The sequence below is a fragment of the Geotrypetes seraphini genome, chromosome 4 (genome assembly GCF_902459505.1).
Source record: "Geotrypetes seraphini chromosome 4, aGeoSer1.1, whole genome shotgun sequence".
Classification (NCBI taxonomy): Eukaryota; Metazoa; Chordata; class Amphibia; order Gymnophiona; family Dermophiidae; genus Geotrypetes; species Geotrypetes seraphini.
Genome location: NC_047087.1, coordinates 185,336,690 through 185,358,047, shown reverse-complemented (window position 1 = coordinate 185,358,047; position 21,358 = coordinate 185,336,690). Strand labels below are relative to the sequence as shown.

At 45.8% G+C, this 21,358-nt stretch overlaps 1 protein-coding gene across 2 annotated transcripts in view; it reads right to left on the bottom strand.

Moving 5' to 3' along the window:
• SGPL1 (sphingosine-1-phosphate lyase 1) overlaps positions 1 to 21,086 on the bottom strand; it is a 205,499-nt gene extending 184,413 nt beyond the window's left edge. Inside the window, exon 1 of one of the 2 annotated variants that reach the window (XM_033940957.1) lies at positions 20,750 to 21,086. In XM_033940957.1, coding sequence (XP_033796848.1) covers positions 20,750 to 20,761 — 12 coding nt within the window. In that variant the 5' untranslated portion in view covers positions 20,762 to 21,086. Of the gene's footprint in view, positions 1 to 20,415; positions 20,562 to 20,749 lie in introns of those variants that run through there. The other variant, XM_033940958.1, reaches the window with a different exon arrangement.
• Positions 21,087 to 21,358: the final 272 nt, after the last annotated feature.

Genomic DNA, 21,358 nt, shown 5'->3' with positions numbered 1-21,358 from the left:
TTTACAAAGATCTGCCACAGGCTAGGCAAAGTCAGGGCTGGGAGAACACCATCTGCACTGAACAGGCCTTGTGTCTGTGACTCTGCACTGGACATGTATCAGAGCTACTGCACTAATGATGTTTGGCCTGCTGACGATGCAGCTAACATGTTTACATTTTTCATGCACTTTGGGAAGGGGTTGATGCCTCGAAGAACTAGATCGACACAGTGATGGAGAACAAGCTCTGCAATCAGATGAGCTTTGCTTGAGCATGGAACGTCGATGCTATACTGGAGATACAGTATCGGTACCACAGGATCTGTTAGCCTTATGCTCAGGCTGGGCCAGTACCAATGGAGACAGTGTTGGAGTAAGGAGTTTGAACATGTCACTGACTTGGAAAAGCACCTCAAGCTTTTCATGGTACGAGAGCACCGGTACCATTTAGCATTCTGCCGGTACCATTGGTGCCTTGTCTGGCCTCAGAGAGGGTGACCTGAAAGAGGATGCACACCTCGATGGAGGAGAGGCCAGATGCAAAAGCGGTCATCGCTTGATCGACATCAAGGGACTCGATGCAATGTTGACCTGCGAGACCTGTTGGGAAGCTGGCATTTTTTTTAGCTGGCTTACCCGATGGAGTAATGTCTTCCGACACCAACGTTAAAGTAGATGCTTTCGACGTGGAAGGCTGCGACGTTTCCTCGGTGTCCATACCAGTGCCAAACAACTTTTCTTGTTGGAGCTTTCGATACTTGATGGTACGTTTTTGCAGGGCAGAACACCATGGTGTTCTGGTCCAAGGCACTGTAAGCACCAACTATGTGGGTCAGTAATGGAAATCTGCCGTTGGCACATGCGATAATTTTTAAACCAGTTAGCGGCCGGGACATTGACAAAAAAAACGCCTCAGCCAAATTGAAATCAATGGCTGAGGGAAACGAAGCGGCCTCATTGGGTAAAGCCCCCAAGGTGAAAACAGCAAAAAAAAAAATGTCCTCTGCTTTTTTTTTTCTTTTAAAGAATTAAACTAGAAAAGTAGAAAAACAAGAAGAAAAAAAAAAGGAGACACGTGAGCAGAAAGACAAAAACAAAAATTTGAACGACGTTCAAAAACACATGACTTCTTAGCTCTGTGGAAAACTAAAAACTAAGGAGTAGTGTCAGGTGGGAAGGCACTCACGCATGTGTGTGCAGGCAGCTCGCAAACTCTTTTCAAGTTCTTAAGGTGGCAATACACTTTTAAAACTGTCCTTACCGGGGCTCCATGGATGACGTCACCCACCTGGGAGGATATGCTGCCTGCTTGACCTGGGATAACCACCAACCACCGATGCATACACTGAAGGTGCAATGGAGAGAATATGAAGAAAACCAGGTGAGAGCAGAACCCTGGAATCCCAGTGAGAACAGCGTATCGAGGAGTAAGTAGTGATCAACAGTAACAAGGCGGCAGATATATCGAGAAGGACAAGGATAGAGTAGACACCTTTGGATTTGGCCAAGAACAATTCATTTAGAAACTTTAGAAAGACAGTTTCTGTGGAATGCAGCAGGTGAAAGCCTGACTGAAGCGGATCATGAATAGCTTGGTATGAAAGGAAATCCATGCAATGGCGTGTGAAACAGCAGAAATTCAAGTAACTTGGATAAGAAGGGGAGGAGGGAAATGGGGCGATAGTTGGAGGGGCACATGGGTCCAGTGAGGGTTTTATCGAGGAGGGGGTGTGACGATGACATGTTTGAAGGCCTCAGGGACAGTTGCAGGGGGAGAGCAATAGGTTGAGATGTGACAGAAAAGGAGGGATGATAGTAGGCGAGATAGCGCCGAGTAGGAATCAGATCAGAGGAGCTAGTGGGTTTTGGAGGATGAGAGAATTAGTGCGGTTCTCCTCCTCATAGAAGGAGAAAAGGGGGCAGCTGTTGAGGGGAGGTTAGCAGAAGGGAAAGGGGCAGGCAACATGGTTGAGAGCTCAAGAATAATATTCTGGATCTTATTGTAGAAGACCTCTGCCATATTCTGCAGAGTAATTTGAAGGGAGGTGAGGGTTACTTTGAGTAGGGAGTTTAGTGTGGTGAAGACACAGCGAGGATTGGAGCTAGAGAGGTGTTAAGTGAGTATATAGTATTATCCAGGACAAGCAGGCAGGTATTCTCACATATGGGTGACATCATCTGACAGAGCCCCGATGCGGACGCCTCACAAGGCAGACTTGCTTGAACGAAACTAGAAGTCTCGAGTCGCCCGCACCGTGCATGCGCGAGTGCCTTCTCGCCCAGTGCACAGGGCGCATCTCCTCAGTTCTTAGTTTTTCCGCGGAGCTGAGAAGTCCATCTTTTTGGCTCTCTCAGGTAACTTCATCGTTCGTGCCCTTCTCTCACCGCGGTTTGGTTGTTTCTTTTTTCTCACGAATCGCTGTTAGTCTTTTTCTTTCTTTAAAAAAAAATTTTTTTTACTTCCGTCCGTTCGTCCAGTACAGGCCGCTTGGCCGCGGCCCGCGACTTTGCGTCGGCTGTCTTTTTGTCTATGCCCGCCTGTTACCGGTTTCAAACGGTGTCGCAAGTGCAAGCGCACGATATTCCCTTACGGACCCTCACGGACGCTGCCTCAAGTGCCTTGGGCCGAAACATCATCCTACCTCGTGCCTGCCTTGCCAACACTTAAGCCTCGTGCTTTTAAGCGTCGTTGCGTTCTGGTGGATAACCTCTTCGAGATGGAGTCTTCTACTCTCTCGGCATCAAGGTGTCTTCGGAATCGGCCCCGGTCGACGCCTCTCCTTCTACTGCTTCCACCTCGAGCCTCATCAGATCTTCGTCTTTTGGAGCGGCTCTTGCTTCGACGTCCTCAGCTGCCATATCTTCTCCTGTCTCCTCAGGTCAGATAGCTCTAGCACTCGGTTCCGCACTCGGTGATTAAACTTTCCGAAAGCCTTCCACGTCAAAACACTCTCACACCACTGTGCGAGAATCTCCAGCCAGGCAGGTGGGCGGTTTCAGACGCGGTACCCTCCTTGCCGGCTACACCCCCAGCCCTCTTTGGAGGAGGCAAATTATTAAGGTCCTCACTAACAAGGACCACACTGCTTAATCTGCTTCAGCCTGGGCATGCAGAAGTCTCCCGCCGAGGTCGAGCCGCCTGTGCCCCGGTCTGATCCTCCACCCTCGATGCAGGGAGCGGAGTCTCTGTGAGTGTCCTGGTCGGGCTTCCAAGCACGAAATGCATAGAGTAGAGTCTGTGCAAGTGCATCGACAGGATACCTCCCATTCTACCAAGGGAAGTCCAGTCTTCGAAGTTGCTTCAGGGCTCCTCCACGCCTATAGATCTTCGATCAACTGCTTCCGAGGCAACCTCTGCTCGATCTTCGAGATCCAGTTCGAGACACAGTTCTCGACATCACTCGAGACCTGCTTTGAGGCATTCTTCGAGACATCATTCCTCAAAGCCTCGGTCTTCTCCAGCCTTGACGAGACCTTCAACTCCTCGTTCCAAGTCTCCAATGCCGGCCCTGGAGGATATCCCGATGTCCAGTGCTTCGTCCAAGTCTCCCGATTCCTTTGTACCATGGTTTCCTGTCGAGGCATCTTCTTCTTCGACTCCAGTTGCCTCGACGTCCTTGAGTCCTTCTCGAAGCCGTGCTACTGCAGATCAGTTATCTTTCTCCTCATTTTTGAGACAGATGGCTGTCGACTTGAGCGTTCCATTAGAGACTGGTTCTAAGTACTCAAAAGAATACCTCGAGACCATGCATATTCCTCAACCTCCGGCTGAGTCTCTCAAACTGCCATTACACAAGCTTCTTGATCAGACTTTTACTAGATGCATGGAGACTCCTTTTTCCATTCCAGCAGTTCCAGGAAAGTTGGATGCCAGATATAAACAGTGCATCATAAAGGTTTTGACAATTCCCAATTGTCACATCAATCCTTGCTTGTGGAATCCTCTTTAAAGAGATCCCATCCTTCCAGAGTGTATGCCACAGTTTCTCCTGGCAGGGAAGGGAAGACCATGGATAAGTTTGGATGCCGCATTTACCAAAATGCTATGATGTCTTCGAAGGTCCTCAATTATAACTTTCATTTTATCACTTATTTTGAATTTCTTTTGTCTCTTCTGCCGAAATTTTTGAGTTACTTAGATGATAGCATGCATTTTGAGTTCCAAGAAGTCATTGCTTCTTTCTCTCAGTTGCGTATCCATCTTTTGCAATCATCTTATGATGCCTTTGAGCTCTCTGCCCGAGCAGCGGCTTGTTCTGTGGCCATGCGTCGTCTAGCCTGACTTCGCACCATAGACATGGACTCTAACCTCCAGGATCGCCTGGCGAACATCCCTTGTGAAGGCAATGACTTTTTTGATGAGTCCATCGAGGCTGCCACCAAAAAATTGTCTGACCATGCTAAATCTTTTGCCTCTATAGTCAGACCTAAGCCTAAGCCAGCTCCTTCTAGACCTACACGTCCTCCTGTTATCTACCAGAGGCGTTTTCCTCCAAAGCCAGCGCCTTACATTCGCCCTCCTTTGAAGAAGCAACCACCTCAGAAGCAACAGAAGCCTCAACCTTCTGCTCCACCTAAGGCTTCTCAGCCTTTTTGACTGTTTACACCAGAGCATAACATCCATCGTTCTGTCTCTGACTCCTTTTCCACCTAAAGGAGGTCGTCTCCATCTTTTTTTACAACAGATGGACGGTCATAAACATCAGACCTCTGGGTCCTTTCCATCATCAGGGAAGGATACTCTCTTCATTTCAATCAAGTTCCTCCAGAGCTTCCTCCAAGAGAGTATCCTTCCATTCCGTCCCAAACCGGTCTCCTTTTTCAGGAAGCTCAAGCTCTGCTTCATCTCCATGCCATCAAACCAGTTCCCTATGGAACAGCAGAACAGGGGTTTTACTCCCGTTACTTCCTTGTTTCTGAAGAAGACGGGCGATCTGCGACCCATTTTGGATCTCAGGGCTCTCAACAAATTTTTAGTCAAAGAAAAGTTTCACATGTTTGTCCCTGGCATCTCTCTATCCCCTTCTTGAGCAGAACGATTGGTTATGCTCTCTGGATCTCAAGGAGGCCTATACTCGCATCCCCATTCACCCAGCCTCCTGTCAGTATCTCAGATTTCGGGTGGAGAATCTGCATTTTCAATACAGAGTACTACCCTTTGGCCTGGCCTCATCTCCCAGTGTTCACCAAGTGCCTAGTTGTGGCAGCGGCAGCTCTACGGAATCATGGTCTTCAGGTATTTCCCTACCTCGACAACTGGCTCAAAGATTCCACCTCTCAAGGGGTTATTGTAGCGACCCAACGGACTACCTGGTTTCTACAAAGTTTGGGATTCGAAATCAATTTTCCCCAAATCTCAACTTCAACCCTCTCAGAATCTACAATTTCATTGGAGCTGCTCTGGACACTGTCCAATTCAGCATTCCTTCCACAAAGTCTGGAAGCTCTTCTTCAACTCTGTCATACAGTGTCTTCCTGTTCTTTCCATCTCAGCGAGACACATGATGGTACTTCTGGGTCACATGGCCTCACAGTACATGTGACTCCTTTTGCCAGACTTCACCTCAGAATTCCTCAGTGGACCCTGGCATCTCAATGGACGCAGGTTTGCAAACCCTCTTTCTCACTCCTTCATTGAAGCAGTCTCTCCATTGGTGGATGCTCTCTTCCAATCTCTCCAGAGGCTTGATTTTTCACATACCCCCTCATCAGAAGGTCCTCACGACAGACTCGTCGACCTACGTTTGGGGCGCTCATCTCGATGGTCTCCGTACTCAAGGCCTCTGGACCAGTACGGATTGTCAGTGCCATATCAATCAGTTGGAACTCGGAGCGATCCTCAAAGCTCTCCATGCTTTTCAACATCTCCTTCACGACACAGTAGTCCTCGTCTGCACAGACAACCAAGTTGCCATGTATTATGTCAACAAACAGGGAAGGACGGGGTCTGCCTCCCTTTGTCAAGAAGCTCTGGAAGTTTGGGACTGGGCAATCTGTCACAATACCTTCAAGTTTCAAGTTTTTATTTGTATTTAATAAACCACTTATTTAGTTTGCTAAGTGATGTACAATATAATAAAAGGTTACAAATAAGTATCAGGTGCTGACGTACAAATGACAGTGACATTGTGGTTAAACTAACGTGAATCGTGAGGGAAAAATAGGGAAAAGTTACAATGCTTGATAAAGAAAGAAAGAGAAACAATAAAGGAATGAACAAAAGGGAGGGAAAATTTAGTGCCAAATCTGCTCCATATATTAAAAGAAAAAAGAAAAAAAAAATTATGGAATTGTAAGTAAAAGATCGAATGCATCATTAAAAAGCTCATCCTCAAAGCTGTCTACATTCAAGGGGCTCAGAATTCCTTGGCGGACAACTTGAGTCGTCTTCTGCAACCTCACAAATGGACTCTCCATTCCTCGTCTCTTCATCACATATTCTCACAGTGGGGGAATGCCTCAGATAGACCTCTTTGCAGATCCCCACAACTTCAAACTGCCTCAGTTCTGCTCCAGGATATACTCTCCTCACCACCTCGAGGCAGATGCTTTTCTCCTACAATGGACAAATCTATTCTTCTACGCATTTCCTCCATTCCCTCTCATTCTCAAGACTCTAGTCAAATTGAAGAACGATCATGCCACCATGATTCTAATTGCTCCTCGGTGGCCGAGACAACCATGGTACTCTCTTCTACTTCAACTCAGCAAGCAGGGAACCATACCTTCTACCAGTTTATCCTTCTCTGCTTACACAGAGTCGAGGATCTCTGCTTCATCCCAACCTGCAGTCTCTACACCTGACAGCCTGGTACCTTTCAGTTTTCTCAATCTGTAGAGATGTTTTAGAAGCTTCTAGAAAGCTTACAACTAGACAATGCTATCACCAAAATGGACCAGATTTTTCTACATGGTGGTTCTCTTATCATAAGGAGCCTCACACATTCCTCCTTATCATCTGTTTTGGATTATTTTTGCACCTATCCAACTCTGACTCAAGTCTATATCCATTCGAGTCCATCTCAGTGCAATTGCAGCTTTTCATCAGCCTATTGAAGGGAAAACCCCTCTTGCTCATCCGGTATTTTCCAGATTCATGAAGGACTTTTCAATGTCAAACCTCCTCTCAAACCGCTCCTGTGGTTTGGGATCTCAATGTTGTCCTTTCTCAACTCATGAAGCCTCCATCTGAACCAATTGATAAGGCTCATTTGAAATATCTCACTTGGAAAGTGGTGTTTCTCATTGCCCTCATTCTGCTCCACGAGTCAGTGAGCTGCAAGCTTTGGTTACTGATCCACCATTCACTGTGTTCCATCATGACAAGGTGGTTCTTCGTACTCATCCGAAATCCTACCTAAAGTGGTCTCAGAATTTCATCTCAACCAATCTATCGTACTTCCAGTGTTTTTTTCCAAAGCCTCATTCTCACCTGGAGAATCCGCTCTTCATACTCTGGACTGTAAGCGTGCTTTGGCCTTCTACTTGGAATGCACCAAACCACACAGAACTGCTCCTCAACTTTTTGTCTCTTTTGATCCAAATAAGTTGGGCTATCCAATTTCTAAACGCACCATCTCTAATTGGATGGCAGCTTGTATCTCTTTCTGCTATGCCCAGGCTGGATTACCACTTCACAGTAAAGTTACAGCCTATAAAGTCAGAGCAATGGCGCTTCCTGTAGCTTTCCTCAGATCGACACCGATTGAGGAGATTTGCAAGGCTTCTACTTGGTCCTCAGTTCATACCTTCACTTCTCACTATTGTCTGGATACTTTCTCCAGACGGGATGGACAGTTTGGCCAAACAGTATTACAAAATTTATTCTCCTAAGTTGCCAACACTCCACCATTCCCATTCTAGTTAGCTTGGAGGTCACCACTATGTGAGAAATACCTGCCTGCTTGTCCTGGGATAAAGCACAGTACTTACCGTACCAGGTGTTATCCAGGGACAGCAGGCCAGCTATTCTCACAACCCACCCACCTCCCCTGGTTGGCTTCTCTGCTAGCTATCTGAACTGAGGATGACGCGCCCTGTGCACTGGGTGGGCAGGCACTCGCACATTGCGGTGCGGGCGACTCGAAACTTCTAGTTTCTTCAAGCAAGGCTGCTTGTGAGGCGTCCGCATCGGGGCTCTGTCGGATGACGTCACCCATATGTGAGAATAGCCTTTCTCCTGCTGTCCCTGGATAACACTTTTACCAGTAAGTAACTGTGCTTTCTTGTTTGGACAGCGAGAAGGGCAGACTGGAAAGATGTCAGCATGACTTTGAAGTGTATGAAGTCAGCGTGATGCATGGGTTTTTAAGCCAAAGATATTCAACAGAATGCAGGAATTACAGGTAGCGGATGCGAGTTGGTCAGCCAGGGTTGGGGTTTGGCATGCCAAACAGGGCATGAAATTGGAGGAGCAAGGGTATCTAGAGCAGAGGAGATGATGGTATTGCAGGAGAGAACAGCTTTGTTGGCAGTCTTGTGATATAGTAGTTAAGGAGAGGAATGAGACGCAGTGGAGAGAGCTCTAGGGTCAATAGCCTGAAAGCTCCTGAACATGTTGATGGAGATTGGCTTGATCTGGGGGACAGGGGTGATAAATTATGAACATTAACAGATGATGGTCAAGATGATGGTCAAAGAGGGGAAGGGTGGCATTGCAGAATTTGGTGGTCACATGCAGTTGGAGGAAGGATTAGAAACATAGAAACATGATGGCAAACAAAGGCCAAATGGCCCATCCAGTCTGCCCATCCACAGTAACCATTATCTCTTCCTCTCTCCAAGTGATTCCAAGTGCCTATCCCAGGCTTTCTTGAAATCAGACACAGTCTCTGTCTTCACCACCTCTACTGGGAGACTATTTCATGCAACTACCACCCTTTCTGTAAAAACATATTTCCTTAGATTACTCCTGAGCCTATCACTTCTTAACTTCAGACTATACCCTCTCATTCCAGAGCTTCCTTTCAAATGAAAGATTCGGCTCATACGCATTTATGCCACGTAAGTATTTAAACATCTCTATATCTCATCTCCCCTCTCCCGCCTTTCCTCCAAAATATTCAGATTGAGATCTTTAAGTCTGTCCCCACACACCTTATGATGAATCCTTCAAAGGATTCAGACTGAGATCTTTAAGTCTGTCCCCCATACGCCTTATGACGAAGACCACATACCATTTTAGTAACCTTCCTCTGAACCGACTACATCCTTTTTATATCTTTCTGAAGGTGCGACCTCCAGAATTGTACACAATATTCTAAATGAGGTCTCACCAAAGTCTTATACAGGGGCATCAATACCTCCTTTTTCCTACTGGCCATACTTCTCCCTATGCACCCTAGCATCCTTCTAGCTTTCACCTTTTCAACCTGTTTGGCCACCTTAAGATCATTACATACAATCACACCCAAGTCCCCTCTTCTGTCGTGCACATAAATTCTTTACCCCCTAAACCAGTGTTTCTCAACTCTGTCCTGGAGCACCCCCTTCAGCAATACACACTTTCCCTTAACGATTTAGTGGAAGTAAGAATTTACTACAATGTGAGCTAAAACAGCCCCTACGGGAAGGAAAAGCCTCAGACAGGGCCCTCCCACCTCCACAGCAGTGGCTAAGGTGTTCAGGCGGAAAACCTCATCAGCATAAAAACCTCCCGTGGAGTTATATAAATATGTAAGTAAATAAATAAATAGTGAAGTTCAATGGCTGGGTCAAATTTTAAAGATGTACTGACTCAAAAAAACAGTCACCGAAAGTGACTTAAAACTTATCTTTTGGTCATGAGCTCAGTCGGAACACCAATGATGGCTAGCGTTTCATATAATGCTGCCTCAGGGTGTAACCTCCGATTATGAGCTTTCAAAAAGAACACGATAACCGGTGTCTCAAAGCACAAAAGATGGCCGTCAACACATCTTCTTCCATCACAGCTTCTAGATCCAGAATCTTGTTTCCCATACTTCAAGCATTAGTATATACTGCTTTCCAGACATTACCCCCTTTTCCAATCCGCATTGTTCTCCCTAGGGCCTTTTAGCTGGGCGCTCCGCATGGCTAATTTAGATGACCGCCCGGCTGTCATCTCGATCGTGAATCCTGCTGCTCAATATTTTTTTTAAAAAACCCTCTTACCGGCTTGGAGATTTCCTGGGCTGACTCGGCACAGCCTGACTTTTTTTTTTTTTTTTTTTAAACACCAGCAAGCAACTTGAACTCATGCTCCGGGGCTCTAATGTGTGCTTGCCAGCTTCCCTTCTCTTCCTTATGAAACCAGAAGTTACGTCCGGGGGGGGGGGGGGGAAAGAGAAGAATAGGGAAGCCGGCACACACACGTTAAAGCCCCGGAGCATGAGTTAGCTATAAGCTAAGATGGGAGACAGGTCAGCGATGGAGGGGATAAGGAAGTCCAGGGAAGGGAGAGGAGAGGAAAGAGATGCCAAGACCATGAGAGGGAGGGAAAGGAAAGGAGCTACCAGACCGGGGAGGGGAGGAGACAGATGCCAGGACCAGATGACAGGAAGGAAGGAGAGAAAGGAAGGAGAATAGATGCCAGAAAATGGAGTGGGAGGGGGGAGAAGGAAGGAGAGAAGAGAGATGCCAGGGTTTGGGGAGGGAAGGGAAACTAAAGAGACATAAAATGCCAGATCAGAGGGAAAGAAAGGAGAGGAGGTACCAAAAAAGTTGGGAGAGGGAGAGATAAGGAAAGGAGAAAGATGCCAGGGCATGGAGGGAGAGAAGAGAAGGAGATAGAGATGCCAGACCATGGGGTGGAGTGGGAAGGAAGGAAGGAAAGGAGAAGAGAGAGATGTCAGAGTATAGGGGAGGGTGTGGAGGCAAAAAAAAATGGAGAAGGGGTGAAGCCGAAATGAATCATGTACAAAGAGAGAAAGGGAACAGAATATACAGTTTATTGAAGGGAGATAGAAAGAGGGAAGATGCCATATGGGACAGAGAGAGGCAAACACTGGATGGAAAGGGCAGAGGGTGGACAGTAGATGGAAGAGGTAGAGAGAGAGAGAGAGGGCAGAGGTTGGGTGGAAGGGGCAAAGAGGGAGGACAGATGTTGCATGGAAGGGAGCGAGGACAAATGCTGAATAGAAAGAAGAGAGCGAAGAGAAGATGATTAAAGCAGAAACGACAAAAGGTAGAACAAATTTTTTTGTTGCTTTACATAGAATCAAGTAATATTGTAATTGTATTGATTAAAGTTTATAAATAGGAAATGGAAATATGGCAATTTTTTGGAGACTAAACCCCTTTCCTCAGGTCAGGAAAGGATTCCATAACAGCAGTATACTGTACTGTATTGAAGAAAGATTTGGCCTCTGAAAGCTAATTGAAAAATGGATTAGTCCAATAAAATGGTATTTTCTTATTTCTCATTATTTGTTTTATTTCTATTTGTTAATTTGTAAAGTGGTGATTGTTATGTAGCAGTTTTTTTCAAATTTACATCTGTCTTTATATTTTGCACAGTATTAGGGGACGTGTCACTGTTTCTGTGGTGTTGTATTGTATGCACAGTTTGGTTTCTTGGTTCAATTTAACTTTTGTCTACATATTTCTATTTTTAGTTTGTGATTATTCCATATTGGACGAGGGTGTATCTCTGTTCTGTGTGTATGAAAAGGACATGGCTTTCTGTTAGCATCGACTGTACAAGATCAACTGACTGTGCAGGATCTGGCTTGTTTAGTTTTACAATGCGTGTGTTGGTGTTCTAGTGTTTACTGTAGTGTTTAAGATGTTGCCTTTTCCTAGGTGCACCCTTGTTGTGTGACTCATGGATTATTACTAAAAATAACTTTTTTTTATATAGAGGAGGTTGTTAAAAAATGATCAGCACTGGCTGTCATATATACTAGGTACGCCACTGGATTTAATGACCCTATTCTAACTTTACTGTTGACATAGGTGTTGTCCCACACACACTATAAAGAATTAAATTAAAGTTGTATTAACATTAAGCAGCTTTAAAATGACATTATAAGCAAATAAAAATAAAATATTTTAAATTCATTGCTAAGTATTACCTGCATCTTTACCTAAACTGTTTTGCCCTAGCTCTCACTTTGATCTTTATCTGCTACTTTTTTATTTTGCTGTAGTGCAATCACACAGGTCTCTTTCAAGATTCAGTGACATCTCTCCATAAATTATGTGGAAGAGGTCTGGAAGTGGGGATCGCATCTACATCATATCCTCAGTGAGACCTCAGGAAGGAACCTAGGGCTCCTTTTACTAAGCTGCTCTAGCGGTTTTAGCACACGCAAGGCGCTAGACGCCAACGCCTCCATTGAGCTGGCGTTAGTTTTTGGCGCATAGCGCAGGGTTAGCGCACATGGCAATGTAATGCGCGCTAAAAACACTAGCGCACCTTAGTAAAAGGAGCCCCTAGTGATCAAAACATTATTAGAGGTGCTGTAGAGCAGTTTCTTGTATGACTGGATGAGCTATATTTATCTTTTTTTTTTTTAGTTGTTTAAATTCATGCAGAAATAAATGGCTAGATTGAACCTAATGACTTCATTAACGCACTTCCCTTTTTTAAACCTCTATACCATTTGAAAGAGGGTGAATATCTAATTATTCAATTCTAGAATTGGATGCTTCTTAAATTTAATAAAAATATTCTGGCACAAGTGTCAAACCTTAAAAAAGGAAGTCATATTGAGCATTGGAAAATAATAATAATTAACTAATAAAAATAGTACATATTTAATTTTTCCCGCCACCAAATTTCCCTGTTCTGCCCCACCCCATCCGGCTACTTTTTCATGCCACCCGGCTGGAAAAACTTTCTGGGGAGAACACTGATCTGTGTAGAGGTATTCAGAGGGCTCGTATACTCACCTGAGGACTTTGATCACCCTGCCCCATCACTTCTAGTTTAAAGCCCCCTTCAGTAGATTAGCCAGCCTGCTGCCAACACTTCTTCCCTTCTTTGATAGATGCACACCATCCCTACTCAGCAGCCCTTGGAAAATCATCCCATGGTCCAGGTAGCCAAAACGCTCTACGACACCATCCATATAGCCACACATTCATCTCCTGGATGCGAGCTTCTCTGTCATGGCCTTTACCCTCGATAGGGAGGATGAACGAGAATACCACCTGCACACATGTCTGCTTCACCTTATCTCTCAGGTCCAAGTAGTGCCCATTCTGGTGTGTTGGGGTGGTGGTGCACAGCTGGAGATTGAATGAGGATGTTAGGACAAGGAACCGGGAAGTGTAGCAGTTGAAGGGGTCATTGACATAGATATGGAAGTCGCCGAGGATGAAGGCTCCAGGAAGAAGGAGAGCCAGAAGTCAAAGGCACTCAGAATTTTTGTTTGATGCAGTTAATGTCCATTTGGCTAAGGGGAAGAAACAAAACTGAGGCCTTGAGGAGACCACTGTATGTGAGAAGAACCAGCATGTTCAGAATTCTACACAAAGGTCTGAGTTCAGGGAGAGCTGTTCTGTTCTTATGTTGTTGGGTGATATCACCCACTTGTGTGCTTGACTCATTCCTGTTTGTTGACAAGACATTTTTCTAAATATTTTTATATCCCTGGCCTATGACTCTTAACCTGTACCAAAGTGGTTAAATAACATTAAAAAAGTTACAGTGAACCATTACATCAGACCATTAAAAAAAATCTCAGACCCCAGGAACAATAAAAAAAAGTCAACAACAGATAATTCCCAATGAAAGAAAGGAATATCTGAGAAATACTGACTAATCTGCATGGCTGCTGCCTGAAGAGGTGCCAACCCACATCATAAGAACAGGAAATAAGGTAAACCTAAAATAAAATGTAAAGGGAGAAAGACACAATGTGTCGTCAAGACATCATTAATATTAAATAGTACAAAGTCAAATCGAAATGATATCAGAAACATTATGGGAAAAGGATATACAAAGTTCATAGCCAATGCACTAACACACCAAAGATAACCCAAAGAAGAAACCAGAAGACAATACACATGTGAGAAGCAATGGAATGCTTGTCACTGTACCTTCTCTTCACCCATGTTATGACAAACTGCTAGAAAAGTCCTAAATCATATTCTAAATCACAACAGACATTATAAATATTCCCCAAATCCTTTCAAAATAAAAGGTAGCATTACAAACATTTCCTGCAAGATACAAGGGTTTTTCAAAAAGTTTCCGCAGTTTCATATTTTCGCACTCAACCAAAACCATTATTTTCTGATGGAATTAAGAAGTTAGTAGGACACTGGGAAAAATGTATCGCAAAAAGGGTGATTATGTGGAAAAGCGATGTAATTTGTTTTTGAGCTATTTAATAAATGGTGTTCAAAAAATAAAAGTATGGAAACTTTTTGAAGATCCCTCATGTAAAGGCAACATAAACAGCCCAATATAATGAAGACAGCTGTTCGCAAAAAAAAGTTTCTCAAACATCGGTTGGTACAGTGTATGGGACCCAGTGACATGCGGTGAGGACTTTCAGGGGATTCAGTGAATCTGCAGCTCTACAACCCTGTTTTTCTGTTTACTTTTTGCTTGATGCAGTTTGATTTGTTGAGTAGGCAGCCTGCTCAAACAGTCAAATTGCATCAAACAAAAAGTAACCCTCCCCCCCCCCAAAAAAAAGAAAAAGCAGAGCACTTGGGCTGGGGATTCTGTGAAACACCCCCCCCACCACCACCACCAAAGGCCCTGACAGTACTAATTTGATTGGTTGAGCAGCATCTGCCTGTTGCATGTTCAACCAATAAAATTCAGAGCAGTGCCCTTAGGGCCTGTAGGGGGTGGGGTGAATCCCCTGACTGCACGCCACTGAGACCTAATAAGACCATTTATATTTGCATTTAATATGCCTAAGACCTAATAAGATTGCGACTACCCGATTACCAAAACAATAAAAATATTGGGAGTCACATTACACACACATATGACAATGTTTGTTTGATGCAATTTGACTGTTTGAGCAGGCTGCCTACTCAACAAATCAAACTGCATCAAGCAAAAAGTAAACAGAAAAGCAGGGTTGTAGAGCTGCGGATTCACTGAATCCCCTGAAAGTCCTCACCGCATGTCACTGGGTCCCATACACTGTACCAACCGATGTTTGAGAAACTTTTTTTTGCGAACAGCTGTTTTCATTATATTGAACACACGAACATAGTGGTAAAAAAGTGTTTCCTGACATTATGGAAGTTAAAGACCATCAAAAAATAAGAACATAAGCAGTGCCTCTGCCGGGTCAGACCAGAGGTCCATCCCGCCCAGCAGTCCGCCCCCGCGGCGGCCCAACAGGTCATGACCTGCCTTAATCACCAGAAGGGGCCCCCTTGCCCCCTAGGTTTCTCATCGAAGTCCTATCTTCCCATCAATGTCCTAACCCTCCGGCCTTGCACCTGCACGACCTGGTGAGCTGTCTATACTTATGCAACACCCCAGCACCTCCCTCAGTACCCCATGATCCCCTTTTCCCTCAGGAATCTGTCCAATCCCTGTTTGAATCCCTGTACTGTACTCTGCCGGATCACTTCCTCCGGGAGCGCATTCCATTTGTCCACGACCCTTTGGGTGAAGAAAAACTTCCTTGCATTTGATTTGAACCTATCTCCCTTCAGTTTCTCTGAGTGCCCCCTCGTACCTGTCGTCCCTTTTAGTCTGAAGAACCTGTCCCTGTCCACCCTCTCTATGCCCCTAAGTATTTTGAAGGTCTCTATCATATCCCCCCTGAGCCTCCTCTTTTCCAGAGAGAAGAGCCCCAGTTTATCCAGCCTCTCAGCATATGGGAAGTTTTCCAGCCCTCTTACCAGTTTCGTTGCCCTCCTTTGGACTCTCTCAAGAACTGCCATGTCCTTCTTGAGGTGCGGAGACCAATATGAACGCAGTATTCCAGATGTGGGCGCACCATCGCTCGATACAGCGGCATGATGACTTCCCACGTCCTGGTTGATATGCCCCTCTTGATGATGCCCAGCATCCTGTTGGCTTTCTTCGAGGCTGCTGCACACTGTGCGGATGGTTTCATGGATGGATCCACTAGCACACCCAAGTCTCTCTCAAGTCCGGTGTCTTCCAGCAATCTCCCAATACTTTGACCCATTATCATTTAGACTACTAGTGCAATCGCTAGTGCTTTCTACACTGGACTATTGCAATATCGTTTATATGGGTATACCCAAAAAAACAGTGAGGAAACTTAAAATTGTTCAAAACACAGTGGTCCACTTGATATTTGGATTGAAGAAAAGCGACCATGTTAGCCCCTACTACAAACTGCTTCACTGGCTGCCAATGGAAGCGTGAATAATATTTAAGTTCTCTTGCATATGTTTCAAGCTGGTTTGGGGACTAGCTCCTACCTACCTGCTACCTCACTTCGTACTATACAGCCCTACAAGACAAACCAGAAACAGCAATCTATTAGCATACCCAAGCATTACCGGCTGCAAATACAAAACCTTTCTGGATAGAACTTTTATGTAACAAGCAAACAAACACCACCACTGGTTAGACAACTACATTAATGGAGCAAGACTGACCTACGACGCCTTTAGAAAAGCCATAAAAACTGCCTTATTCGACAGAAATATCACCTAAAAAGTGTCTACACAAAACACTAAATCAATTTCTAATATTTCAAACATATCCACCCCTGCGTATAAGACTAAAATTTCTAACATCTGTTAACTATCTGTATATTGTATTTTGCTGCCTTTTTTAAGATTCTGCATGCTGTATTTCTCTTATCTCTGCATATTGTAACTCGCTGACTGTCCAGCTCTCTTCAATGTAAACCGTCTAGAAGTCTCACGACTATGGCGGTATAGAAGAATAAAGTTATTATTATTATTTATGTTTGCATTTAATATGCTGACTCTTTGCATTTAATGTGCCAATCCCTTTATGCTAAGATCCAACACAAACAGTGTCTATGCCCCAAGGGAGTGCAACACTTCCAAACACATATATTACTGTCCCCTCCCCCCCTTTTTACTAAGGCACAGAAGAGGTTTCTACCACAGCCCAGAGCGCTAAATGCTTCAACGCTTATAGAACCTACCATGTTTCCCCAAAAATAAGACACTCATATTCATTTTGGGCCCAAAAAAGGCACTAGGTCTTATTTTCTTTCATGTATTGTACAATGATTATATCTCCCTTCCTCTCCTCCACTCAATTCTTCCTATTTCCTTTCTCTCCCACACACGTGCAGCATCTTTCCTCCCCTCTCTCCCATCCCCTTGTGCAGTATCTTTCTATCCCTCTCCCCTCCCTCCCATCCCCCTGTGCAGCAGAATCCTTGCAGCCTATATGCCTCCCTCCCCTTGTGCAGCAAACCCCTTGCAGCTTATATCCCTCCCTTCCTCCCATCCCCCCGTGGAGCATTTTTTAATCCCTCCCATCTCCGCCGCGCACCCCCCCTCTCCCTGATGACCCTTTCATCTCTCCCACCCATCTGAACCCTGACTGCGAGCCTGAAATACAGCACCTTATAACAAACCGCATCATCGGCAGCACAGGCCCCATTGTGGCTTTCTCACACCCGGGCGTTCCTCTGCCGTATTGCTGATGTCATCAGTAACGCGTCAGAGGAACGCCCGGGCGTGAGAAAGCCGCAATGGGGCCTGTGCTGCCGACAATGCGGTTTGTTATAAGGTGCTGAATTTTGGTATTGGGTCGGGATTCAGATGGGTGGGAGTGGAAGTGTTGCGGGGGAGTGCTGCTGCTGCCGACGGCGACTTGGGCTTATTTTCAGGGGTAGAGCTTATATTAAGATCGACCCCAAAAATCATGCTAGGTCTTATTTTCAGGAAAACACGGTATTAGCTCAGAGCATTAAGGGGCAAATTCTATAAATGGTGTCCTGATTTTAGATGGCCTACCACTGTCTATCAGCCAATTGGGATGCACGTTTTTTAAAAAATCATCCCGAGGCAGGCCGCCTAAAATGCAGATGCCTCCGCGAGCCTAGGGAGGTGCGTAGAGCCGCCTAAGCTCGCCCAAGAATAGGCATGGTTTCACCAGGAAGAGGCCTTAGGAGAGCTTAGGCAGCCCTAGGTACCTCCCTAGGCCTACGGTAGCCACCAGAAATATAGACCAGCAAAATGCTGGCCTACATTACAAGTAGACGCAGCCGCTGAACTGATTATGGCAAAGGAATCTCCCTGCAGCAATCAGTTTAGCGGCCGCAGCAGGGAACCCGTACCTCTCTGTGAAGACGGTGAGCAGGAGGGATGCCCAGTCCTCCTACCAGGACGAGCAAAGACATCCCCCACCTATGAATGTCAGCAGCAGGAGGCGTGCCCAATTCCTCCTGCTGCTACCCCCAAAGACATCCCCCGGCAAGAGGGATGTCCAGTGCTTCCTGCCAGAACCCCCACCAAAGAGCATACCACCCTGAGGGGCAGACCCCCCCCCACCCAGACCACAAAATACCTGATATTAAGTTGGATAGACAGATGCTGCCTCTGGCTGGCCGGCAGGCCCGCCTTCACTGAATGGCGGGCCTGCCCCTTCCTGAAGCATCATGGGATGTACTGGGGAGGAGCCTAATGCCCTGATTGTCCCAGGCGCTTAAGGTCCCTCCCATAGGAGGGGCCTTAGGTACTTGGGCCAATCGGAATCTTAGGCCTCTCTCTCAGCGCATTCTAGGATGCGCTGGGAGTGGCCTAAGATTCCGATTGGTCAACTCCCTTATACCATCCCCCATGGGAGTGGCCTACGGGATCTAACCAATCAGAATCTTAGGCCACTCCTAGCGCATCCCAGAATATGCTGTGAGAGAGGCCTAAGATTCCGGTTGGCCCAGGTGTCTAAGGCCCCTCCCAAGCGCCTGGGAAAATCAGGGCATTAGGCCCCTTCCCAGTGCATCCCATGATGCTCCAGGAAGGGGTAGGTCCGCCATTCAGTGAAAGGGGGCCCGCCCGCCGGAGGAAGCATCCAGCCAGCCAACTTAATATCAGGTATTTTGTGGGCTGGGTGGGCTACTGTGGAGGGATTATGCCCTTCGGGGTGTGTTCTAGCAGGAGGGACTGGGCATCCCTCTTGCTGATTATCTTCGTGGGGGGGATTACAGCAGGAGGGACTGGGCATCCCTCCTGTTCACCGTCTTCGTGGGTGGTACGGAATCCCTGCAGCGGCCACTAAACTGATCTTGGCTAAACTGATCCGATTCCCTTGCCACAATCAGCTCAGCAGCAACACGATTCTCTAACCAGAACCTGTAAAATGGGCACCAGTTAGATAATCGTGGTGGTTAGGCGGCTTAGGGCGATTCTTTATAGGCCGCCCGTGTGCAATTCTCAAAAGCCGCTTAGGCAGCTTCTGAGACCGGATGCCCTAAACAGAATCCATGCCTAAGTGCCCTGGACCGCAGTAGAAACCTCTACCACATCTTAGTAAAAGGGGAGGGGGATGAGCCTTATAATTAACCCTTTTTTTTTGGGGGGGGGGGGCAGGTTAACTGAACACAATGGTATATCACCAAGAGCCGAGATATGTGCTGCCAAAAATTTAAGAGATCACAAGCCCACACTTTCCTTAGCCTTGTGTGGCAGCAGACAGGGGACAGCAGATAGCCAAGAACTGGTCCAATCTTTACTACTGAGTCTCCTAGATTATTGTAACATTGCATACTTATCTACTACTAAGAAAGAATTGTCAAGATTGTCACTGATACAGAATCTGGGACTCAGTACTTAATCATATGCAAATGGAAGTAATTGAGATCAAGTGCAATTCAGATTTGAAGACAAAATACAGTGAAGTTGGCTTGCTAGAATTTTACAAATATTTGCCAGCCAGGTTTAAAAATACTCAAAAATTTGCATATGAAATTATTTCCATGTTTTTAAGTACTTATGGGTGCTAGCAGTTATTTACACTTATGAAAGGAAATAAGTCTTATCAGATCCAGAATTACCAACATTCACTTTGGGTCAGTTTTAAAAGTAATCACTGCGGACAAAATGTCCCCCGAAATAGGAAAACTAGTAGCAGAGAAGAGATACCAAGTGTCAGGAAGAAAACATTAATTTTATGGTTGCTCTTATTCTTTTTCTATACTGTACTTTTCGAAATAAACCTAAGTTTCCATGAAAAAAATGACGTTTTTACTTTTTTTGCGGCCCACAAACTAAAACCTTATTTGGCCCATATCAGCCTTTGAGTTTGACAAGCTCGATTCACTTACAATAAAGCAACGTCACTAGAATCTCATGATCGTACAAAAAACAGCAGTAACATAGTGAATTCCAAAAAGAAAAAAAGATGAATGAAAAGCCCGAGAAAAAGTGGATGGTATTTCATCGGTACGACTATGGGGGGCATGGAAACTACAGCATCTTCAAACCCGTCATTTTCTAAATCAAGCTCTTGCACAAGAGCAAACTGTGTCTAGAACTCTGGTGCAGTTTCTGTGCAGATGCCTGATCAGATGATCCCGGGGCCGGACTCACCATGGCGGAAGTGTATTCAAGAAAACAGGTTGATCGTCCCGCTACCCATCCGCATCAGACATGTCGAAGGCAGCCGCAGCGCTTCGCTTCACCGCGCCAGAAAAAAAAAGAGAAAAGCGGCTCTCCTCACAAACCCTGCCAAAATGTCGCTGGCACTTTCTTACTCTCCTCTCAGAGTAGTTTCTGGGCACATGACTGGCACGCACCACTGCCATCCCCCTTCACCCCCCCCTCATTCCCAACTCATCTCTCCGGCTCTCAAGGAACCCTAGGGACACAGATGCCCACCCCAAGCGGTCAACGAAGGGAGAAGCGGACTGTAACTAACACTCACCCACAGATCCATTTTGCAGGGAGCCCCTGAGAATTCGAGCGACAGAGAACCACTGGTGCTTAATGCCAGCTTTCACACTCTTTGCCCCGATTGATTTTTGTTGGTTGAAGCTCACTCAGTGTCCTGGGCAATCACGGCCGGAAACGCTGCGTTATCTCCCTCCTCCTGGCGGCTATCTGCCCGCCGCAAGCTCCTTTCGCCCCGCCTCTCGCGCCTCCCTTGTAGGCGCGTTCACTTCACGCGCGGCGGGGGTGCTAGACTGTGCAAGGACTAGGGAGCAATTGCGCGCAGGCCCTCCTTTGCGGCCTTCTCCCTTCCCTCTGGGAACCTAAAACCGAGGAGAACTCCAAGACTTGATGAATAAGAAAAGCTTTGTGTAATCCTGGGGGGAAATAGGAAAGGGAGCACCTATAACACCAGACACCTGATCGAGCAAATAACAATACCAGCACCTGAAGCTTGTATTGTATGCCTTTCTCAGGGCTGCAGTTATGCAGCTCCAGCAGGGAGTTATTTATCGAAGTGTGCAGCCCAAACATTTTCGTTTTGTATTCTTTCCCATGTCATTTACATAATTTTTATTTTGTTTGAGGTTCTGTTTGCTTTTTT